The sequence below is a fragment of the Bombina bombina genome, chromosome 11 (genome assembly GCF_027579735.1).
Source record: "Bombina bombina isolate aBomBom1 chromosome 11, aBomBom1.pri, whole genome shotgun sequence".
NCBI classification, from domain to species: Eukaryota; Metazoa; Chordata; class Amphibia; order Anura; family Bombinatoridae; genus Bombina; species Bombina bombina.
The window spans coordinates 21328007-21354348 of record NC_069509.1 but is presented as its reverse complement, the minus strand read 5'-3'; the positions used below and the strand labels follow the sequence as shown (position 1 = coordinate 21354348).

The 26342-nt window shown below is 38.0% G+C and overlaps 1 protein-coding gene across 1 annotated transcript; it reads left to right on the top strand.

Annotated features, from left to right (window-relative positions):
* Positions 1-2415: 2415 nt before the first annotated feature.
* On the top strand, positions 2416-21545 carry LOC128641824 (chromatin assembly factor 1 subunit A-B-like). Its single transcript, XM_053694371.1, has 4 exons — positions 2416-2799; positions 3037-3163; positions 4213-4286; positions 20800-21545. Exons 1-4 carry the CDS (start codon positions 2445-2447, stop codon positions 21225-21227), a joined length of 984 nt encoding a protein of 327 aa, XP_053550346.1. The 5' UTR covers positions 2416-2444; the 3' UTR covers positions 21228-21545.
* Positions 21546-26342: the final 4797 nt, after the last annotated feature.

Sequence of the window (26342 nt, the reverse complement as noted above, 5' to 3'; positions counted from 1 at the left end):
CTCACAATCAACAAGGAGTTTATTGAATAGAGGCCTTACCTTTCAAATGTTGTAAGAAAAAGATAAAGTTAAATGAACATTATCTATATGCTTAAGCACTTTAAAGTGATGCAATTTATCTGTAAAAAAGCTGACTAGAAAATATCACCTGAACATGTTTATGTAAAAAGAAAGATATTTTACCTCAAAATTTCCTTGTTAGCTACATCCCATTCTAAAGGGAATTTAAGCAGGCAATCAGGATGCTAGTCCTAGGACTTGCAAGGGAGCATGCATCTGTCATGTGTAGGCTCAGACACTTTATTTCCCTCCTCAGTTTAAGGACGCTTGCTATGAAATCTCTTAAGATTATGGTAAAATTTCACAAGAGTACAGTACAACAAAGTGTGACATTAGCACTGATGTTTTTTTTTCACCATACATATGTCACTAACAAGAGTAGCAGAATTTTCAGCAAAGGTGGAAAGAAGGCATCATGAACACAGCATGATCATTCTTCCTATAGAGGCTAGTGTTATAGTTTTCAATTGGCTGTAGCTTTTATAATGAAAGAGGCAGCGGATGATGAATGAGGCAAAAAGGATGAGTAAAGTTAAGTGTTGTGTGATTATACAAACTTTTGTATTAACTTTATGGGGCCTATTTAAGAAGCAGAATATGCTGCTGTTTCCACACAAGCCTTCAGGCTCACCGGAAACATAAGTTTAGAAGCAGCAGTCTCAAGACCTCTGAGGTGGCAGACAGCAATCCTCCCGATCAGATACGATCGGGATGAATAAAACCCCTGCTAGCAGCCGATTGGCTGCGAATATGCAGGGGGCGGCATTGCACAAGCATTTCACTAGAAATGCTTGTGCAATGATAAATGCAGACAGAGTATGCTGTTGGCATTCAGCAATGTCGGACAGACATGATCCGCTACAGCAGATCATGTCCGCCCGCATCTTAATAAATCACACCCTATATGTTCCCTTACAGCATTTAAAAGTATATTTAGTAATTAGGTATTGTTTTTTTATACTACAGTTTTGTGTTGGTTTTATTTGGGTTTGGTTTAACAGGGAGGTTGATGGGTACAGGATCCAAATTATGATGGTGTAAAATAGAGCCATTATTGGTTGGTGATAAGTGTAGCAGGGGATGAGGGTTTAGTGATATCTACAAAAGCAACAAACACATTGGGACGCCACATGACATAATATCTTATCAACAGACACACAACGATAATAATATAAAGGTCTCACTCACAAAATAATCATTCCTCCAGGTGCTGTTTCTGGAGGCTAGGACTTCTCAGACATCTAGTTAAACTACTAACTCTGGTCTCCCTCCACTCACAATAAGGTATTGTTGGAAAAGTTTCATGGAAGCTCAGATTTCACAGACTCCTTACCAGCCCAACAGACTGTGGGGAAACAAAAACCCATCTCTCCATATGCAACGAGAGTAGTAGAATAATACTTAAAGACACTCCCAGCTGACACCTCACTACACACTCTGATATCTGTAGCAGGTGGTAGGTACATTAGAAGAGTCTCACCCCCTACTGCTATGCTAATGAAACCTAAGTTCCAGGGCATGTCAAAAAACAGTCACAGCCTTTAATACATTGACATTAACGGGGGACAGGGGGGCATTAGCACCTCCAGCATAATGTCTCTCTCCCCCAGGTGCATCACCAATGGTGGCTTCCAGCCACCAATCTGACCAGGCACTGTGGCAGCTACAGCTGGCCCCATTCGCTGCAACCCAGCACTACCCATGACACAGCCACTCTCACCCTCCTGTCGAGGCTCCGCCAACAAATTACTGGTGGGCATCCTGGAAATGTCCCACCAGGAAGAAATTTCTGTGGAAGCCACTGCTTTATTAATTTCCCCAAGTGAGGGGTAGTCCTGGTTTGTGGACTATAACCCTTTCTGAAAAACCTAAGATTTAATTGTGGCATTTGGTGCAATTGAATTCTAAATATTATAGCCTAGAGTACAAGTGTAGAGCAAAAATACTAGTAATATTGTGTGTTAATATATCTCGAGCACAACCAATAGTGCTTATATTGATTTTGCTTCTCTTGTAATCTAAACCTAATTGTTTTATTATTAAATAAAAAGTTATCAAACACCATCAGTTTCAATACAGGACATAACCGTTATGTAATACGTTTAGCTTATTTTACAACATATATATTAATAGACCAACAGACTGGCAAACCTCTTAAAAGAAATATGTTTTTCAAACTCAATGTGACTTCTAATATGTAATGCTTTAAAAAAAGAATTCATCTATGGAAACATAGCCTTTATTGTAAATGCCTGCAAGTGCTGGTAAAACATAAGTTTCAGTTTCACTTTGTGTCTATATAAGCAGAATGCTGAGCCCCAGAGAGTGAAGTCACTGAAAGAGAACAGCCAGATAAATAAATACACAGACACAAAACAGCTGCCATGAATACTGATAAAACTGAGAAAGAAAATCGAATGGATAATATTAATAAAATGAAATCATTTATTATGAATTTCAGCCTTAATGACTGTAAACCTCATGGCAACCAGGGCTATAAGCGAGTGCTTCTGCAGCTGTTCGGTTATTTAGGTCACGGCAAATCGTCTTTTATTAACACCTGTAAGTACGTCCTGGAGGAAGGAGCATATAAAATTTATTCTGATGTTGGTAGTTCAGATGGAGGGAAGACCACAAAGAGAATATCGTACCCACTCACAAGCAACATCACACTGGTCGATAACCGCGGGTGCGCAATGATGAGTGATCAAGAGACGGGGGAAATCTATGCTCAGCTCAGTAAGTGAAGCAAATATTATATCTTAATGAATAGTAAATATGAGTTCAGTTTCAGATTATCACATACTTGATGGTTTACAATTTACACAATAATTATCAGCGTGACAAAATGTTGTATTATATTTCCTGTTGCTGTTACCTGTGTTTTTATCTTTTTTCAGATATCTTGGGTTTTTCTATCAATATGGCATTTTAGTGTTTGCGAGTAAATGCTTCTAATTTATCTCTGTGTTTCAGGTAATCTGCTGCCTCTGGACCAGGAAGTGCAGTGGCAAAGGGGGTATATGGGTATAATGACAAGAATGGTGGAAGCCGACAAGAATGCCAATTACTCAGATTTTATAGTTCCCATTTTTGTATACAGGTTAGTTATAAATCACATCTTTATATAAGTCTAGTTTTTGTTTGTATAAAATTATATTAATAGCTCATTGCTGTTCTGAATTATTGTTGCGCATATATATATATTATAACAAAGGAGAAAACAATGTTAAAGTCCTATACTGAATCAGAGTGAGCAATTAAGTCTTTCAAATATTGAATATATTAGTTCTTAGTAAATCCAAGATGATGAAAAAAATTTGAAGGTATTCCCCTTACCAGAAATTACCTCAATCTAATGAGGTAAATTGTTGCATCTGTGAGGGAAAGACATCCACTGTGCTTGTTCTTTTTTGGACTGTTTAGAATGGTTTTCATCCACTTCCTGGAGTGTATGGTTAGTATTGGTTCTCCTTCTGTCCTCTCATTCAGCAACAGGTGCTCAGAGTAATGAATAATAGAAAAGAAATCAAATAGTGTAATACTGTAATGTAATATGACAAATATAAGAAATACACTCACTTTGTAAATTGTCAAACAATATGAAGTATGGGTAAAGCATAAAACAGACACCAGAGCCGATATCACAGGCAACAGTAGAAGTGTTGAAAAGTCAAAATGAAGAGAACAATATTGACAGCCACCTTTAGAAACCCTTACACTGCACGCTCGCCGGAAACACGGGGCATCAAGCTCCATTCGGAACTTGATAAATATGCCCTTATGTCTCTTTAACTGCTGCTGATTTTTCTACATTTACTAGCGCATACTTTGTGTTCAGCTCTTGGGACATTCTACTTGTTTGTATATATATATGTTTTTTATTATTATTTTCTTCTTATTATTTTTTTTTATTATTTTCTTATTATTATTTTTTTATTATTATTTTCTTATTATTATTTTTTTATTATTATTTTTTTATTATTATTTTTTTATTATTATTTTCTTATTATTATTTTTTTATTATTATTTTTTTATTATTATTTTTTTTTAACTGAATTACATTTTGGAATAGTCTTTTTTATATGCAACAAACTATTTAATAGTAAATAATGATAAAGTTAATGTTTTATAATATTCTTACTATTGCAGTGTTAAGAAAGGGATTTCAGATGAAGAATTGCCAGAAATAAAGAAATTGATTAAAAATGCCTGGGATCTAACAGGTACTAATCTTATCAGTTTTCTTTCTGATAAAAAAGTGATAATACTGGTACTGTATATGAGAATGTGTAAGCCCGGCTGTATGAGATTAGGTGCCAGTCCCTCTAATCATAGTCTGCTTGAAAACCTGAGTGAGTTTTATCTAATATCGCTAGTAACATTATACACAAAAACACAAGATATTCATTTTTTTACATGTATGTTTAAGGGACATTAAAGGGACATTATACACTCATTTTTTCTTTACATACATGTTTTGTAGATGATCTATTTATATAGCCCATAAAGTTTTGTTTATTTTTAAGTAACATTGCTCTGATTTTCAGACTCTTAACCAAGCCCAAAGGTTTTATGAGAATACCGTCAGCTACCTACTCCAGCTTGCTACTCTTTGTGTAAAGGGTCTTTTCATATGCAAAGGAAGGGGGAGGGGGTAGTCTTATTTCCCACTTGAAGTGGGCTTTCCAGCTACCTTTTTAACAGAGCTAAACTGAGAGCTTTTAAGTTACGGCTAGATTACGAGTTGTGCGTTAAGGTAAAAAAGCAGCGTTACAAGGTCCTAACGCTGCTTTTTTATGCCCGCTGCTATTACAAGTCTTGCAGGTATAGGTGTACCGCACAATTGTTTGGCCTTACCGCAGACCAACTTACGTAAACTTTGTAAACCCTTTTTTCTATGGGACTTCCATAGCGCCGGTATTACGAGTCTGTCCTGGGAGGCCAAAAAGTGAGCAGTACAGCGTCTACTGACAAGATCCATAATGCATTCTAAAGTCAGTAGTTTGGAGTTTTACACTACAACGGTGTAGCATAAAACTCTTAGACTTAGATTTAGGGGTTAATACATTTAATATAGTGGCAACGACATTGGGGGCGGCAGATTAGGGTTAATAAATATAATGCAGGTGTCGGCGATGTCGGGGGCAGCAGATTAGGGTTGTTTAGACTCGTGGTTCATATTAGGGTGTTAGGTGTAAACATAAAATGTGTTTCCCCATAGGAATCAATGGGGCTGCATTACAGAGCTTTACGCTGCTTTATTGCAAGTGTTAGACTTTTTTTCAGCCAGCTCTCCCCATTGATGTCTATGGGGAAATCGTGCACAAGCACGTACGACCAGATCACCGCTGACTTAAGCAGCGCTGGTATTGGAGTGCGGGTATGGAGCTCAATTTTGCTCTACGCTCACTTCTTGCTTTTTAACGCCGGGTTTGTAAAAACCTGTAATACCAGCGCTGCAGGTAAGTGAGTGGTGAGCAAAAACTGCTTGTTAGCACCGCACAGCTCATAACGAAAAACTCGTAATCTAGCCGTAAGATTTTAAACAGTTTTATACTGGATTTTTATAACAGTATCTGTGCATCTTATTCTTTTTAGTAGTGTCTATTACATGCAGTTATATGAAAATTAGTGTATACTGTCCCTTTAAGTCAGTTATTGATTTATGCATCAACAATGATTTTTTTATTATTGCTAATTATCATTGCAATTACTCACTGCTAGTTCAGTTCTTTAGCCCTGCAGGGGGCAGTAGATCATAAGATTTGGTCTTTACCAAATCTGTAACTATTTCTACCTTTTATTATTTAAATCTGCCCTTTCCCCTTTAGCTGTCTGCTTGCTCTGCGTATAGCAGCATGGGAGTCACATTAAGCATCAGGTCACCTTTACAGAGCACCATTTATTTTATCTGACACCTATATTGTTTACTAACTAGTAATGAAATCAAAATCAGAAGAAAATGTGTTATTTTTCTCATTCTTAAAATGTCTCTAACCATAAAAATATTAGATACATTTTAAAAATGACACAAAATTCAAATTTCCCAGAGGGGCAGTTTAACCCTTTCTTACAATATATTCATGTTCTTACACTCACCACCTGAAGCAAAAATCCTATTATATAAAAGGCCAAGTGTGTTTGTCTGAAGCTGTCATGCGCAGTAGAGACAGCACAAGGACAAACACACCTGGCCATTGAGTCCTACTCCCTAGCTGATCTGTGGCTGACGTGAAGGGACGTGGCCAGGCGTGAATGGCCGTGAAGGGGGCGTGGACGGGCATGAAGGTGGAGTGCCCAGGCGCAGTTGCAAGATAGAGAGGGGAGAGAGATAGAGAGGGGGAGAGATAGAGAGGGGGAAGAGATAGAGAGGGGGGAGAGATAGAGAGAGAGGAGGGGATAGAGAGAGGAGGGGAGAGAGAGAGAGAAGCGGAGAGAGAGGAGGGGAGAGGGGAGAGAGAGTGGAGGGGAGAGAGAGAGGAGGGGAGAGAGGAGAGGAGGGGAGAGAGAGAGGAGGGGAGAGAGAAAGGAGAGGGGGGGGAGAGAGAGAGGAGAGGGGGGAGAGAGAGAGAAGAGGGGGGAGAGAGAGAGAGGAGGGGAGAAGAGAGGAGAGAGGATGGGAGAAGAGAGGAGAGAGAAGAGAGAGGGGGGAGAGATAGAGAGAGAGGAGGGGAGAGATAGAGGAGGGGAGAGAGAGAGGGGGGAGAGAGGAGAGGAGGGGAGAGAGAGAGGAGAGGGGGGGGAGAGAGAGGAGAGGGGGGAGAGAGAGAGGAGGGGAGAAGAGAGGAGAGAGGAGGGGAGAAGAGAGGAGAGAGAGAGAGAGAGAGAGAGAGAGAGAGAGAAGAGGAGGGGAGAGAGGGAAGGGAGAGAGAGAGGGGGGAGAGAGAGAGAGCTCAAAAGACAGGGGGGAGAGAGCAAAAGAGATGGGGGAGAGAGAGAGAACAAAAGAGAGGGGGGGGGAGAGAGTGTGAAGAGAGGGGGAGAGAGAGAGCGCAAAAGAGAGGGGGGAGAGAGAGAGAGCAAAAGTGGGGGGAGAGAGAGACCAAAAGAGGGGGGAGAGAGAGAGAGCAAAAGAGAGGAGGGAGAGAGAGAGAGAGCAAAAGAGAGGAGGGAGAGAGAGAGCAAAAGAGGGGGGAGAGAGCGCAAAAGAGATGGGTGGAGAGAGCGCAAAAGAGAGGGAGGAGAGAGAGCTCAAAAGAGAGAGGCGGGAGAGAGAGAGCGCAATAGAGAGGGGGGAGAGAGAGCTCAAAAGAGAGGGAGGAGAGAGAGCTCAAAAGAGGGGGGGGGGGAGAGAGAGAGCAAAAGAGAGGGGGAGGGAGAGAGCGCAAGGGGTGGAACCACTGTACTGCAAAAAATGGCCCGGGTGAACGGGCTTTAGGACTAGTCTATACTATAATTGCGTTTGTAATGTCTGTTGCTGTTGGCAGTTGTGCATGCATCCTCAATGGAATTTTGGGAGCGCAAGGACAAAATAATTCACCTTGATGCAGCTTACGCTGCATCCAGGTGAATTCCAAAAATGGCAGGGTGGTGAAAGAATCCACTGAAGGTGGATTCTTTCACCACCCTGACATTTTTGGAATCCCGGTCGATGCAGCGAAGGCAAACGGAGAATTACAAAACCAACAATTAATCGCCCACATTAAAGTATTTAAAAAAAAAAACACCCGCATCAAGTATTAAAAAATAAAACTAACTGCCTGCATCAAATATTAAAAAAAAAAAAAAAAAAAAAACGCCTGCATCAAGTATTGAAAAAAACCCCACGAAATATAACAAAAAATAAATCCTACACAAAGTATTAACTCCTAAACCGCAAAATGCCTATATCGCAATAAACCTATTTACCCTATTAACCCCTAAACCCCTACATCACAATAAACCTATTTAACTTATTAGCCCTTTAAACCACAAAAACCCACAACCCAAATAACTATTTAAATAACTAAGGCCTAGATTTAGAGTTTGGCGGTAGCCGTGAAAACCAGCGTTAGAGGCTCCTAACGCTGGTTTTAGGCTACCGCCGGTATTTGGAGTCACTGAAAAAAGGGTCTAACGCTCACTTTCCAGCCGCGACTTTTCCATACCGCAGATCCCCTTACGTCAATTGCGTATCCTATCTTTTCAATGGGATCTTTCTAACTCCGGTATTTAGAGTCGTTGCTGGAGTGAGATTTAGAGCTCTTACGACAAAACTCCAGCCGCAGAAAAAAAACAGGAGTTAAGAGCTTTTTGGGCTAACGCCGGTTCATAAAGCTCTTAACTACTGTGCCCTAAAGTACACTAACAAAACTACCTATGTACCCCTAAACTGAGGTCCTCCCACATCGCCGCCACTCGATTAAATTTTTTTAACCCCTAATCTGCCGACCGCCACCTACGTTATACTTATGTACCCCTAATCTGCTGCCCCTAACACCGCCGACCCCTATATTATATTTATTAACCCCTAACCTGCCCCCCACAACGTCGCCGCCAGATACCTACAATAATTAACCCCTAATCTGCCGACCGCAAAGCGCCGCCACCTACATTATAGCTATGTACCCCTAATCTGCTGCCCCTAATACCGCCGACCCCTATATTATATTTATTAACCCCTAATCTGCCCCCCTCAACGTCACCTCCACCTGCCTACACTGATTAACCCCTAATCTGCCGACCGGAGCTCACCGCTACTATAATAAATGTATTAACCCCTAAAGCTAAGTCTAACCCTAACACTAACACTCCCCTAAGTTAAATATAATTTAAATCTAACTAAATTAATTAACTCTTATTAAATAAATTATTCCTATTTAAAGCTAAATACTTACCTGTAAAATAAATCCTAATATAGCTACAATATAAATTATAACTACATTGTAGCTATTTTAGGATTAATATTTATTTTACAGGCAACTTTGTAATTATTTTAACCAGGTACAATAGCTATTAAATAGTTACCTAGTTAAAATAATTACAAAATTACCTGTAAAATAAATCCTAACCTAAGTTACAATTAAACCTAACACTATACTATCATTAAATTAATTAAATAAAATACCTACAATTACCTACAATTAAACCTAACACTACACTATCAATACATTAATTAAATACAATATCTACAAATAACTACAATGAAATAAACTAACTAAAGTACAAAAAATAAAAAAGAACTAAGTTACAAAAAATAAAAAAATATTTACAAACATAAGAAAAATATTACAACAATTTTAAACTAATTACACCTACTCTAAGCCCCCTAATAAAATAACAAAGACCCCCAAAATAAAAAATGCCCTACCCTATTCTAAATTACTAAAGTTAAAAGCTCTTTTACCTTACCAGCCCTGAACAGGGCCCTTTGCGGGGCATGTCCCAAGAATTTCAGCTCTTTTGCCTGTAAAAAAAAACATACAATACCCCCCCCAACATTACAACCCACCACCCACATACCCCTAATCTAACCCAAACCCCCCTTAAATAAACCTAACACTAAGCCCCTGAAGATCTTCCTACCTTGTCTTCACCTCACCAGGTATCACCGATCCGTCCTGGCTCCAAAATCTTCATCCAACCCAAGCGGGGGCTGGCGATCCATCATCCGGTGGCTGAAGAGGTCCAGAAGAGGCTCCAAAGTCTTCATCCTATCCAGGAAGAAGAGGCGATCCGGACCGGCAACCATCTTGATCCAAGCGGCATCTTCTATCTTCATCCGATGACGACCGGCTCCATCCTGAAGACCTCCACCGCGGACCCATCTTCCTCCGGCGACGTCCAACTGAAGAATGACGGTTCCTTTAAGGGACGTCATCCAAGATGGCATCCCTCGAATTCCGATTTGCTGATAGGATTCTATCAGCCAATCGGAATTAAGGTAGGAATATTCTGATTGGCTGATGGAATCAGCCAATCAGAATCAAGTTCAATCCGATTGGCTGATTCGATCAGCCAATCAGATTGAGCTCGCATTCTATTGGCTGTTCCGATCAGCCAATAGAATGCGAGCTCAATCTGATTGGCTGATTGGATCAGCCAATCGGATTGAACTTGATTCTGATTGGCTGATTCCATCAGCCAATCAGAATATTCCTACCTTAATTCCGATTGGCTGATAGAATCCTATCAGCCAATCAGAATTCGAGGGACACCATCTTGGATGACGTCCCTTAAAGGAACCGTCATTCTTCAGTTGGACGTCGCCGGAGGAAGATGGGTCCGCGGTGGAGGTACTAGGATGGAGCCGGTCGTCATCGGATGAAGATAGAAGATGCCGCTTGGATCAAGATGGTTGCCGGTCCGGATCGCCTCTTCTTCCCGGATAGTATGAAGACTTTGGAGCCTCTTCTGGACCTCTTCAGCCACCGGATGATGGATCGCCAGCCCCCGCTTGGGTTGGATGAAGATTTTGGAGCCAAGACGGATCGGTGATACCTGGTGAGGTGAAGACAAGGTAGGAAGATCTTCAGGGGCTTAGTGTTAGGTTTATTTAAGGGGGGTTTGGGTTAGATTAGGGGTATGTGGGTGGTGGGTTGTAATGTTGGGGGGGGGTATTGTATGTTTTTTTTTACAGGCAAAAGAGCTGAAATTCTTGGGGCATGCCCCGCAAAGGGCCCTGTTCAGGGCTGGTAAGGTAAAAGAGCTTTTAACTTTAGTAATTTAGAATAGGGTAGGGCATTTTTTATTTTGGGGGTCTTTGTTATTTTATTAGGGGGCTTAGAGTAGGTGTAATTAGTTTAAAATTGTTGTAATATTTTTCTTATGTTTGTAAATATTTTTTTATTTTTTGTAACTTAGTTCTTTTTTATTTTTTGTACTGTAGTTAGTTTATTTCATTGTAGTTATTTCTAGATATTGTATTTAATTAATGTATTGATAGTGTAGTGTTAGGTTTAATTGTAGGTAATTGTAGGTATTTTATTTAATTAATTTAATGATAGTGTAGTGTTAGGTTTAATTGTAACTTAGGTTAGGATTTATTTTACAGGTAATTTTGTAATTATTTTAACTAGGTAACTATTTAATAGCTATTGTACCTGGTTAAAATAATTACAAAGTTGCCTGTAAAATAAATATTAATCCTAAAATAGCTACAATGTAATTATAATTTATATTGTAGCTATATTAGGATTTATTTTACAGGTAAGTATTTAGCTTTAAATAGGAATAATTTATTTAATAAGAGTTAATTAATTTCGTTAGATTTAAATTATATTTAACTTAGGGGGGTGTTAGTGTTAGGGTTAGACTTAGCTTTAGGGGCTAATACATTTATTATAGTAGCGGTGAGATCCGGTCGGCAGATTAGGGGTTAATGTTTGAAGTTAGGTGTCGGCGATGTTAGGGAGGGCAGATTAGGGGTTAATACTATTTATTATAGGGTTAGTGATGCGGATTAGGGGTTAATAACTTTATTATAGTAGCGCTCAGGTCCGGTCGGCAGATTAGGGGTTAATCAGTGTAGGCAGGTGGAGGCGACGTTGTGGGGGGGCAGATTAGGGGTTAATAAATATAATATAGGGGTCGGCGGTGTTAGGACAGCAGATTAGGGGTACATAAGGATAATGTAAGTAGCGGCGGTTTACGGAGCGGCAGATTAGGGGTTAAAAATAATATACAGGGGTCAGCGATAGCGGGGGCGGCAGAATAGGGGTTAATAAGTGTAAGGTTAGGGGTACATGTTAGGGTGTTAGGTGCAGAGGTAGGAAGTGTTTCCCCATAGGAAACAATGGGGCTGCATTAGGAGCTGAACGCGGCTTTTTTGCAGGTGTTAGGTTTTTTTTCAGCTCAAACAGCCCCATTGTTTCCTATGGGGGAATCGTGCACGAGCACGTTTTTGAGGCTGGCCGCTTGCGTAAGCAACTCTGGTATCGAGAGTTGAAGCTGCGTTAAAAATGCTCTACGCTCCTTTTTTGGAGCCTAACGCAGCCTTTTTGTGGACTCTCAATACCAGAGTTATTTTTATGGTGCGGCCAGAACAAAGCCGGCGTTAGCTACGCGGGTCGTTACCGACAAAACCCTAAATCTAGCCGTTAGTACAGTACACTAACCTAACAACCCCTAACCTAACACCCCCTAACTTAACAACCCCTAACCTAACACCCCATTAAATAAACCCAAATTACCTAAACTAATATATTCTAAAGTTACAAAAAATAAAAAAAGCTAACATTACAGAAAATAAAAAAATCAAATTACCAAATTTAACAAAATTAAACCTAATCCCTATGAAAATAAAAACACCCCCCACTCTAATAATAAACTACCAGTAGCCCTTAAAAGGGCTTTTTGCATGGCATTGCCCCAAGATAATCAGCTCTTTTACTAAAAATATACAAAGTCCCACCTAACATTAAACCTCCTCACCCCCCAAAATAAAAGAACCTAACACTAAAAAACCTAAACTAACCATTGCCCTGAAAAGGGCTTTTGTTTTGGCATTTAGCTCTTTTTCTGCCCATCCCTAATCTAAATCAAACAAATCCCCCTCAAAAAAACCTTAAAAAATCCTAAGTCTAACCCCCAGGTTGGTACTCACGGTTCCTGAAGTCCGGCGGAGAAGGTCCTGTTCCAGGCGGTGAAGTCTTCTTCCAAACGCAACCTCTTCTTCTTCCAGGAACATCCTGCAATTTTTTGGGGGGAAGGTGGAAATATATGAATATAAATAAATGTTAGGTTTATTTTTGGGAGGCGGCTCAGTCTAAACATTATTTATACAGTCACAATGCAGATAGTGACTGTATAAATAATGTAGACACTGACATTTTTATTAATGCTTATTTTTTTTGTGTCAGTGTCTACATTATTGATACAGTAACTATGCATTGATACAGTATAAATTATGTGTGGGCGGAGTTACGGACATTGCCGATCGCAACTTCAGAAAATATTTTAAGGTTATAGGAATTAACATATACATCAGTGTCAATCAAACAGTGCACGTTTGTGGAAAGCCACGCTTCTCGCTCGCGGCAAATCGCATGTATCACTTGAGACTAACCACGCCCCTTCCTCACGCAGGTTAGTCAGTTTAGATAATATGTTTAAACAGTATTTGACGCAGTTAGAAAAAAGTAGTCTGTGAGGCGAGTTATTGTAGAGAGAGATCAGTTTGATTAATATCGGAACATCGTATTTAGTTTAATTGTTTAGTATTATTAGCTATTCTATCCAAAAGCTTTTTTAAAGCTAAAGATAAGCCTGTTGTTTTTTATTTTAAACAGCTTTTTTCAAAGCTTAAGTTGTATAACAAAGAAAAACGATTGGAAATATTTTACATCATACGCTTCATAGAAAGCTTAATAACAGAATTATAAATATAATTATAAAGCTTTTTTTAAAAGATAAAGTAGTTTAACAAAAAAAAAGTTATTTGCTACATAAGTAGCTCAGTAGTATACAATATGTTAGAATAATTTATATATATATTAATATAAAGTATACTCTTTACTTCCTTTTGTGTTAAGAAGAAGAATTCCCAGTTAAAGGGACACTGAACCCGAGTTTTTTCTTTTGTGATTCAGATAGAGCATGACATTTTAAGCAACTTTCTAATTTACTCCTTTTATAAAATGTTCTTCATTCTCTTGGTATCTTTATTTGAAATGTAAGAATGTAAGTTTAGATGTCGGCCCATTTTTGGTGAACAACCTGGGTTGTCCTTGCTGATTGGTGGATAAATGCATCTACCAATAAAAAAAGTGCTACCCAGAGTTCTGAACCCAAAAAAAGCTTAGATGCCTTCTTTTTCAAATAAAGATAGCAAGAGAACGAAGAAAATTTGATAATAGGAGTAAATTAGAAAGTTGCTTAAAATCGCATGCTCTATCTGGATCACACAAAAAAATTGGGTTCAGTGTCCCTTTAAATTAGCATTCGCTATGACCATTAACAAAACTCAGGAACAAACTTTAGAAAGAGTTGGCATCTATTTGCCAGACCCAGTTTTTAGCCATGGACAGTTATATGTAGCTTTTTCTCGGGTAAAATGCTCTGCAGATGTAAAAGTTAAGGTCATAGACGGACAAGAACAAGGCTAATTATTAACTGGAAGTGATGCCTGTTTTACTAAAAATGTTGTATATAAAGAAATATATTTAAAGTAGATATAATTTAAAGAGAAGAAACTTTGTATTTATTTAGGACAGTAATCTGTCTAATTAGAGTGTGGCTATATCCAGGGGCGGACTGAGACCAATCAGGGCCCCAGGCAAAAATTAGGGAAGGCCCCTACTGTCTCACACTGACCCAAATGTATCAAAATGTATGCAAATGAACATGGTAGCTTCCCTGCCCTGCGCCTCATGCCCCCCAACCTCAAGGACAAGGACCACCAACGTCAAGGGCCAGAGACAGGGCCCCCAACCTCCAGGGCCAGATCCCATACTCCATGGCCCTCACAGTGACAAACCCCTGACAGGGCCCCCCACACCCTATTGCCCCCCAGCAACAAACCCCACATCCAGACACAAGGCCCCCACTAAACCCACACTTAAGTTCTTAGTAATGATAGGGCAGCTGTCAGCCCAAACTTAAGCAGCACACCAGGAGCCATGGAAATGCCATTTGTGGGCCCCCTGACATGCTGGGCCCTCGGTCCAGGTCCTATTTGCCTGGCTGATCAGTCCGCCCCTGGCTTTATCTGTAGTTTATTATATAGAAAATAGTTTTGATATATTTAAGACAGCAGTCCATTAAAATTATAGTATTGCTACACCTGTAAATTAAATTTTTATATAAAAGAAGAGTTACAAAATAGATTGTTTCTACATCTGTAGTTTAAAAAATAATTAGACTGCTGTCTGGGCAGGCTTATCGACTAGTATATAAATAAAAAAGCAAATAAAATAGTTACACCAAAAATGATCCTATATGGAATTTCACAGAATATCACTCACCAGGTCACCTGTTTGTTTTAACTTCTGTAAATGTTTATTAGTTCAGAGAAAATGGATCTATTAGCCCTAATGTCAGCAACACAGGAGATAGAGGCTAGTGGTTGCTTCTGGTGATCATTAATATTATTCATTAATATAACAATCACTTGTCATTTATATGCTAATCAGTTAGACACAGGAACATTTATTTGGAACACAACAATTAGGGCCTTCATGTAAGAATTCTCAATTGTGTCTATGTACTGTGTCTGTGTGTGTGTATGTAATATGTGTGTATGTGTGTGTCTAAGTATTGTGTGTGTCTATATGTTTGTGTATTGTGTGTGTGTACGTGTGTCTATGTATTGTGTGTGTGTGTGTGTCTATTATGTTTGTGTGTGTAAATGTATTGTGTGTTTGTACGTTTGTGTGTGTACGTGTGTCTTTGTATTGTGTGTGTGTGTCTATTTATTGTATGTGTGTGTATGTTTATGTGTGTGTCTATGTGCTGCGTTTGTGTGTATGTGTTTGTATGTATGTGTGTGTCTATTGTGTGTGTGCCTGTGTGTTTGTGTGTATGTGTGTATGTGTGCATGTCTATATATATATATATATATATATATATATTGTGTGCGTGTCTATGTATTGTGTGTGTATTGTGTGTGTGTGTCTATGTATTGTGTGTGTGTCTCTATTTATTATGTGCGTACCTGTGTGTTTGTGTGTCTTTGTATTGTGTGTGTATATTTATTGTATGTGTGTGTATGTTTATGTGTGTGTCTATGTATTATGTGTATGTATGTGTGATTGTGTGTGCGAGTCTGTATATGTGTTTGAGTGTGTGTGGGGGGCATAGGAGATACCCAACCAAACTGATGTTGTTCCATATGCCTATGTTTCTGTCAGGTGATCACTGTTTCAATGATAATCAGCTAATAATAAACTGGGTATGTGGCGTCTCATTTAAAAGAGGGACCTCTCCTATTTCAAAGGAGTGATGACTTGAACAATTTTAGTACTTATTTTCATGTTTTAGGTTTCCTTTCAAGGTCTAGAGCATCATAAAAGGCACCAAGTGAACAGGTTATTGCACTTCCTATCACACTTATCTACTACCTAAAGAACCAGGATATATTGTGTGTGTGTATAATGTAGGCTATATGGATAGGGGTCCTTTGGAGCCACTGCCCGCTAATACATTAGGGATAGTTTACAAGTGGAATGTAAAATATCGCTTTCGCGAAAGCGATATTTGTACTTCACTAAGTAATACCAGCGCATGCAAATGTGCATAGGTATTACAAGTTAGCCACAATGTGAACGTGACCTCGTGTTCGCATTACATGAGAGTGCGTTTCCATAGACTCTGATGTGAGCCTCATTCTCATGCCGTCAGTCATGGCATGAGAACCTAGTGCAGCAAATGGAATAAGTCACGCAGCGATGGGCAGCAACTATAAATATATATACGTATATGAATATTTACATATATATTTTTAAGTTAATATGTGTATATAAAAATATTAACATATACATTGATATGTACATATGCATATACATATATATATTTATAGGATTTACACAGTCCCCATAGACCGCAATGAAAAGGCACTTTTCAGTGCTGTTTTTTTTTTCTAACTCCGCACACCGGCCACTTTTAACCCCTAAATACTGCTAAGTGTAGTTTTTTTAATTTATTTAAAAGTTGCTAATATTTTTTATTCTCTAAAACGCACTAAACACATTTTTTGGTGCACATTTTAAAAATTAACCACAAGTTTGAGCACTAATTGCTACTGCAACCGAATTTGCCCATTTCAGGCCATGTGATAAATTAGCGCTCCACTTGCAAGCTAGCTTTAGGCCAGTGAAAAACATTTTTATGACAATCACCTATTAATAGCAGGGTAATGCAACCCCATCTTAAAAACAGTAAGCTCCATTCTTTTCAATCTAAAGGTCTCATACCCCTCTGGGCTAGATTACGAGTGGCACACTAAGTGTTGCACGCAAAAAAAATGGGTTTATTGTGTCTCTTTGCGCCTGTCAGAAGTAGCGCTTGTATTACAGGTTGAAAGTAAACACGTTTGCTTGAGCACAATTTAATTTAAAGCACATCAGGAAAGCTGACTTCTGATATGAAGTCTCAAATGTATACATAAAAAGGACTGCAAAGGGCTTTAACATAGAGATACATATACAGTACATGTCTAAATATGTATGTGTATGTATATGTGTGTGTGTATATATATATATATAATGTCTATATGTGTGTGTATATACAGGGAGTGCAGAATTATTAGGCAAATGAGTATTTTGACCACATCATCCTCTTTATGCATGTTGTCTTACTCCAAGCTGTATAGGCTCGAAAGCCTACTACCAATTAAGCATATTAGGTGATGTGCATCTCTGTAATGAGAAGGGGTGTGGTCTAATGACATCAACACCCTATATCAGGTGTGCATAATTATTAGGCAACTTCCTTTCCTTTGGCAAAATGGGTCAAAAGAAGGACTTGACAGGCTCAGAAAAGTAAAAAATAGTGAGATATCTTGCAGAGGGATGCAGCACTCTTAAAATTGCAAAGCTTCTGAAGCGTGATCATCGAACAATTAAGCGTTTCATTCAAAATAGTCAACAGGGTCGCAAGAAGCGTGTGGAAAAACCAAGGCGCAAAATAACTGCCCATGAACTGAGAAAAGTCAAGCGTGCAGCTGCCAAGATGTCACTTGCCACCAGTTTGGCCATATTTCAGAGCTGCAACATCACTGGAGTGCCCAAAAGCACAAGGTGTGCAATACTCAGAGACATGACCAAGGTAAGAAAGGCTGAAAGACGACCACCACTGAACAAGACACACAAGTTGAAACGTCAAGACTGGGACAAGAAATATCTCAAGACTGAATTTTCTAAGGTTTTATGGACTGATGAAATGAGAGTGAGTCTTGATGGGCCAGATGGATGGGCCCGTGGCTGGATTGGTAAAGGGCAGAGAGCTCCAGTCCGACTCAGACGCCAGCAAGGTGGTGGTGGAGTACTGGTTTGGGCTGGTATCATCAAAGATGAGCTTGTGGGGCCTTTTCGGGTTGAGGATGGAGTCAAGCTCAACTCCCAGTCCTACTGCCAGTTTCTGGAAGACACCTTCTTCAAGCAGTGGTACAGGAAGAAGTCTGCATCCTTCAAGAAAAACATGATTTTCATACAGGACAATGCTCCATCACACGCGTCCAAGTACTCCACAGCGTGGCTGGCAAGAAAGGGTATAAAAGAAGAAAATCTAATGACATGGCCTCCTTGTTCACCTGATCTGAACCCCATTGAGAACCTGTGGTCCATCATCAAATGTGAGATTTACAAGGAGGGAAAACAGTACACCTCTCTGAACAGTGTCTGGAAGGCTGTGGTTGCTGCTGCACGCAATGTTGATGGTGAACAGATCAAAACACTGACAGAATCCATGGATGGCAGGCTTTTGAGTGTCCTTGCAAAGAAAGGTGGCTATATTGGTCACTGATTTGTTTTTGTTTTGTTTTTGAATGTCAGAAATGTATATTTGTGAATGTTGAGATGTTATATTGGTTTCACTGGTAAAAATAAATAATTGAAATGGGTATATATTTGTTTTTTGTTAAGTTGCCTAATAATTATGCACAGTAATAGTCACCTGCACACACAGATATCCCCCTAAAATAGCTATAACTAAAAACAAACTAAAAACTACTTCCAAAACTATTCAGCTTTGATATTAATGAGTTTTTTGGGTTCATTGAGAACATGGTTGTTGTTCAATAATAAAATTAATCCTCAAAAATACAACTTGCCTAATAATTCTGCACTCCCTGTATATATAATATGTGTGTGTGTGTATATATGTATGTGTGTGTATATATATATATATATATATATATATATATATATAATGTCTATATGTGTGTACATATGTAGTGCATTGGAGTCCTTTGCATATGAAAACATGACAAATCATATTGATGCAGTATTTATATTTAATAAAGTTTTACACTGTGTATTTACTATAACTATTTTTTATTCCAATGTTCTGCACATAGCAGAATATGTTTTATGTATTTATTAATATATATTATTCATATATATATATATATATATATATATATATATATATATATATATATATATTTACCTACCTATATATATATAAAGAAAGAAAGAAAGTAGACACACTCGACGGGTCTTGTCAAATCAAGTGTTTATGACGATAAACAATTGAGTATTTCTAAAATAAATGTTCTTTGTATGACTTATATTTTACTAACAATCATCTCTGTTCTAGAAATAAGTGTCATTAATAAACATTATTATTATTTTTTGGAAAAAGAGGGGGGTTCTACTTTGTCACTCACATTTTTTTTTATTTTGTTTCATAAACATAAGTACTCACATTCACTGTTTCTAGATTTCCTTCAGCACCTACTTATTACTCTCACAGCAATACACTTATATTTGTCTCTTTAGCTCACAGCATGTGCATCACACATTATCAGCCTTATTACATCAGTGCTATTTACACAACACACTATCACACACACTGTCACTCAAACTATCACACACACTGTCACACACACTATCACACACACTATCACACACGCTCTCACTCACACACACTGTCACACACGCTCTCACTCACACACACTGTCACACACACTATCAGTCACACTGTCACTCACACTGTCACTCACACTATCACTCACAGTATCACTTGCACTATTACTCACACTGTCACTCACACTGTCACACACACTATCACACACACTATCACTCATACTGTCACTCACACTATCACTCACACTATCACTCACACTATCACACACACTATCACTTACACTATCACTCACACTATTACTCACACTGTCATTCACACTGTCACACACACTATCACACACACTATCACTTACACTATCACTCACACTATCACTCACACTGTCACTCACACTGTCACTCACACTATCACACACACTATCACACACGCTATCACTCACACTATCACACACACTATCACTCACACTGTCACTCACACTATCACTTACACTATCACTCACACTATTACTCACACTGTCATTCACACTGTCACACACACTATCACACACACTATCACTTACACTATCACTCACACTATCACTCACACTGTCACTCACACTGTCACTCACACTATCACACACACTATCACACACACTATCACTCACACTATCACACACACTATCACTCACACTGTCACTCACACTATCACTCACACTATCACTCACACTATCACACACACTATCACTTACACTATCAATCACACTATTACTCACACTGTCACTCACAATGTCACACACACTATCACACACACTCACACATTCATTCAGCACTGACATTTATTTTATTTCATACACTCACTTCCTATAATACATCCTTAACCTTTTGTTTTGTTGTTTTCTCTCACCCTCCTGATTGACAAAATGGTTATTTGTATATAGTATGTTCTATATTGCACTCCATTTTAAATAACATCTGTTGTAATAGAATGTTACCACATGTATGCCATTATGAAAATGAATGCTGTATTTATATGTATACATTGCAAGCTGTGAGATAGAGATTAATATTGCATGACCCATTGTGAGCTAGCCAATCACATGGTTAACATTAGCGTGTATGAAAGGAAGTAAGGTATTTGGCATTGCTAAAGTGCTAAAGAGCCACCACAGGCACAAAACAGGAAGGCTGCTCTTCTCAGTCTGCTCTTGACATCTAGAGTGTACTGCCTTACTTTATAAAGATGTTACAATAAAAGTTATATTTTTTAATGTCCACTTGTCTTTTGGGACTGAATAATGTTTTTTTATCTCTGTTCTAGGAATTATTCCTATTGTGGTTCTCACTTTTAAAAATCAAGGAAATGTGACTGATGTTGAAGCAAAATTTAATAACATAGGAATAGATTATATATTCAAACTTGAGAACTTCACCATAAATGAAAATAACAAAGACGCAGATAGATGCGAGGAAGTTCTAATGTTCCTCAGTGAGATTCTGAAGGATGTGGAATTTCACATGAGAGACACGAGGAATTGCAAAAAAGAGAGAGCAGAGAGAAAGAAATTTGTGTTGGGTTTTGCTCATGATACAGAAGTGAATGAAGAAAAGCGACAGAAGGACATGGAATTAGAAAGAGAGCGGGAACAAGCCAGACAGAGACAACGGGAAGAAGAGAGAAGAAGACGAGAAGAAGAAGAGAGAAGAAGACAAGAGGAAAAAAATAAGGGAGGCTGCAGTATTCAGTAAAGGATTTGTGATGATTAAATGAAGTTAATGATGAACTAGTCAGTCTGCTCTCATTCCCTAAACCCCTTTGTCACTGCCACAATACCCTGTTCATCTGCCATTGCAAGGCGCTTAGAAAGTTGTAGGAGCACAACTGACAGCTGTTTGACCATGGTATTTCTGCATTGCCCTCATTTATTAGAGTTATTTTATCATATAACTTGTCTCTTTTCTCTTTTGTTATAAGAACTGTTACATGGCTGTATATTGTTATTGTCTTTCATTGAATGTAAATACAAATAAAAACCAATAAATGTAATTAAGAGAATTAGTATCTCATATGGTTGTTTTGTACCTTTTGTGTCCTTTTTTTAGTTATCTCTGTTCTTTAGTATATTAGTATAAGTATAAATAAATATATATATCAGCTATTGCCCTTCTTAAACATAGCCAAACAGTATCTACCAGAATCCCCAATTTTACTAATCTTCAAAAAGTAACATAGTAGATGAGGTTGAAGAAAAGACAGAAGTGCAGATTGTTATTTTTTATTAAGGAGGATAATAAGGGGTAATAATGTACAGGTGATCATTTACAGATAATTATGTACAGGTGATCATATACAGGTGATAATATAAAGATTATTATGTACAGGTGATCATATACAGGTGATCGTATAAAGATTATTATGTACAGGTGATCATGTGCAGATAATTATGTACAGGTAATTATGTGTAGATAATTATGTAAAGGTAATCATATACAAGTGATCATGTAAGGATTATTATGTACAGGTGATCATGTGTAGATCATTATGTAAAGGTAATCATATACAGGTGATCATGTAAAGATTATTATGTACAGGTGATCATGTGCAGATAATTATCTACAGGTAATCATATGTAGATAATTATGTAAAGGTAATCATGTGTAGATAATTATGTAAAGGTAATCATATACAAGTGATCATGTGCAGATAATTATGTACAGGTAATCATGTGTAGATAATTATGTAAAGGTAATAATATACAGGTGATCATGTACAGATTATTATGTACAGGTGATCATGTGTAGATAATTATGTAAAGGTAATCATATACACATGAATATGTGCAGATTATTATGTACAGGTGATCATGTGCAGGTAATTATGTACAGGTAATAATATACAGGTGACCATTTACAGATTATTATGTACAGGTGATCATGTGCAGACAATTATGTACAGGTAATCATATACAGGTGATCATATGCAGATAGTTATGTACAGGTGATCATATACAGATGATCATGTGCAGATAATTATGTACAGGTAATCATATACAGGTGATCATGTACAGGTTATTATGTGCAGGTAATCATATTGCGGTAATCATGTACAGATTATTATGTACAGGTGATCATGTGTAGATAATTATGTAAAGATATTCATATACAAGTGATCATGTGCAGATTATTATGTACAGGTAATAATATATAGGTGATCATTTACAGATTATTATGTACAGGTGATCATGTGCAGGTAATTATGTACTGGTACTAATAGACAGGTGCTCATGTACAAGTGATAATTTACAGATTATTATGTACAGGTGATCATGTGCAGGTAATTATGTACAGGTAATAATATACAGGCGATCATTTACAGATTATTATGTACAGGTGATCATGTGCAGGTAATAATATACAGGCGATCATGTACAGGTGATAATTTACAGATTATTATGTACAGGTGATCATGTGCAGACAATTATGTACAGATAATAATATACAGGTGATCATGTGCATATAGTTATGTACAGGTGATCATGTGCAGATAATTATGTACAGGTAATCCTATACAAGTGAACATGTACAGGTTATTATGTGCAGGTTATCATATACAGGTGATCATGTAGAGATTATTATGTACAGGTGATCATGTACAGATAATTATGTACAGGTAATCATATACAGGTGATCATGTACAGATAATTATGTACAGGTAATCATATACAGGTGATCATGTACAGATTATTATGTACATGTGTGCCATATAGATAACATTGTGCTCTCTTTACAAAAATGCAACAAGTGTTGCACACAAAGGAAAGAGCCTACCTCTTGTATTTAATAAAGGGGACAATTCAATATCGCACATATAAATGTTGTTCATACATAACAAATAACTTTATTAATTAAAATTGAAAAATAGAACCATGCAGGCTATGCATACCCAAACACAAATTAAAAATAGCTTACACCCAGAATAGTCAATTAGGAGTTAATCTCCACAGTCAGATAGATAATAATGCAGCTAGTGTCATGATTATTATTGTCTTATGCTCACAAGTACCAAAAATATTAAGGTTACTATTGCAGAGCACGCTCACAAACAACACCTATGTCTCAAAAAACTCCTTCTATGGCAGGAGTTTTAATTAATTTTAACTGACTGATGAAATTTACAAAGATAAAGCCATTCTGGTAAGCGGTTAAAAATGGGGGACTAAGCCCACAGTGTAAGTGCCCCTAACACGCGTTTCACAAACGCTTCCTCAGAGGAGTGATGTGCTCTCGCCCATGGAGTTACTTATCAGAGGGCACTGATTGGCTAAACTGCATGTCTGTCAAAAGAACTGAGATATGGGGCAGTCTGGAGAAGCTTAGATACAAGGTAATCACAGAGGAAAAAAGTATATTAATATAACTGAGATAAGGAGCAGTCTGCAGAGGCTTAGATACAAGGTAATCACAGAGGTAAAAAGTATATTAATATAACTGAGATAAGGAGCAGTCTGCAGAGGCTTAGATACAAGGTAATCACAGAGGTAAAAAGTATATTAGTATAACTGAGATAAGGGGCAATCTGCAGAGGCTTAGATACAAGGTAATCACAGAGGTAAACAGTGTATTTATATAACTCAGATAAGGAGCAGTCTGCAGAGGTTTAGACACAAGGTAATCACAGAGATAAAAAGGATATTAATATAACTGAGATAAGGGGCAGTTTGCAGAGGCTTAGATACAGGGTAATCACAGAGGTAAAAAGTATTTTAATATAACTGAGATAAGGAGCAGTCTGCAGAGGCTTAGATACAGGGTAATCACAGAGGTTAAAAAGTGTATTTATGTAACAGAGATAAGGAGCAGTCTGCAGAGGCTTAGATACAGGGTAATCACAGAGGTAAAAAGTGTTTTTATATAACTGAGATAAGGAGCAGTCTGCAGAGGTTTAGATACAAAGTAATCACAGAGGTGAAAAGTATATTAATATAACTGAGATAAGGGGCAGTCTGCAGAGACTTAGATACAAGGTAATCACAGAGGTAAAAAGTGTATTAATATAACTGAGATAAGGAGCAGTCTGCAGAGGCTTAGATACAAGGTAATCTCAGAGGTAAAAAGTGTATTAATATAACTGAGATAAGGAGCAGTCTGCAGAGGCTTAGATACAAGGTAATCTCAGAGGTAAAAAGTGTATTAATATAACTGAGATAAGGGGCAGTCTGCAGAGGCTTAGATACAGGGTAATCACAGAGGTAAACAGTATATTAATATAACTGAGATAAGGGGACGTCTGCAGAAGCTTAGGTACAAGGTAATCACAGAGGTAAAAAGTGTATTATTATAACTGAAATAAGGGGCAGTCTGCAGAGGCTTAGACACAAGGTAATCACAGAGGTAAAAAGTATATTAATATAACTGAGATAAGGAGCAGTCTGCAGAGGCTTAGATACAAGGTAATCAGAGAGGTAAAAAGTGTATTAATATAACTGAGATAACGAGCAGTCTGCAGAGGCTTAGATACAAGATAATCACAGAGGTAAAAATTATATTAATATAACTGAGATATTGAGCAGTCTGTAGAGGCTTATATACAGGGTAATCACAGAGGTAAAAAGTTTATTATTATAACTGAGATAAGGGGCAGTCTGCAGAGGCTTAGACACACGGTAATCACAGAGGTATAAAGTATATTATTATATGGAAAAAAGGTTTAGTAATGCTCACCTCTAAAATATATAAATATACTTATAGTGCAGCCTAGAAAACAATTTCATCACAAACAGTAAAGAGAAAGAAGACTACACAAGTAAGTGTAATCTCAAAGTCTAGGATAAAAGCACATATAAGGGCAAAACCAGTAGTTTAAGTGCAAAAAGTACTATATATGGTATCAAAAAAACTGAAATTACACATTATATATACATATAGTAATAAAATCATCCATACACATACATTCATACATAGTAGTGGGGTCCCCCAGTATGCAGCAAGAGCAAGAATAGTAATGTGGTGTACCACATAGTAAGTCCAGAGACTGCAGATCACAGAAAGCACAGAAGCGTAGATGCCAAGCAGTATGGTTAATGCATGAAATTGCGTTAGCAAAAGTACAAAGGGCAAGGCTTAGCAAGTTGTTAAGAGGATTACAGGAAACAGCTGTTTTGTCAGTAATCGGTATCAAAATGGTGCAGGGTTATCTCCGGTGTAAACACCTTCTTAATGGTAATAAACCACGGCAACAATAGCCACTTGCAATTCCCAAATAAGACAGTTCAGAGGCAAGATGTCAATATACAGTCAGGTAATCACATACCAGCCGCAACGAGTGGCATACTTTGTTCCCAACAAAGGTAATCCTCATCCGTCCATATACTTGGTGGCGAGTGCCGTTTCACAGAACACCATGGATCTCTGCATACAGAAGGGTTTTTTTCCAACAGCGGGCTGTAGTGTGAGGTAGCAAACTACCAACGCGTCCCTGTGCGCGTTTCGCTCCGCTCTCATGGTCGCTCAGAGCTTCTTCCGGGTTTGACGTCACTACAGCATTCAAGTCCATTTATTGGTCATTCAAACCATGTGACTCAAGGGCTCGTTCAGTTTAGCTACGTCCACTTTCATTATTGGTTGATTTCAAAAGCCAATGGTGATGCGTGAAAAACGGCTGATAGACTGATATACAGATTAGCTCTACACCAATATTGCTGTTAAGAATTTCAAATAGACGTGCCAAGCCCATAAATTGAATTAGTCTTAAGCTGTAGGACATACTAAAATAAAACCATACATTCAAAACATCATGCATACATACTAATAACGGATTTCAAATATCTTTACATTTATTCAACAGGAACAAATTAGTTTCATGTT

What these genes read in the sequence shown, in the direction of transcription:
- LOC128641824 (XM_053694371.1), top strand. Translation starts at nt 2,445, where the DNA reads ATGAATACTGATAAAACTGAGAAAGAAAATCGAATGGATAATATTAAT. An exon ending in GTTCCCATTTTTGTATACAG is followed by an intron (nt 3,164 to 4,212) that starts GTTAGTTATAAA and finishes TTACTATTGCAG; the next exon opens with TGTTAAGAAAGGGATTTCAG. An exon ending in AAATGCCTGGGATCTAACAG is followed by an intron (nt 4,287 to 20,799) that starts GTACTAATCTTA and finishes TCTCTGTTCTAG; the next exon opens with GAATTATTCCTATTGTGGTT.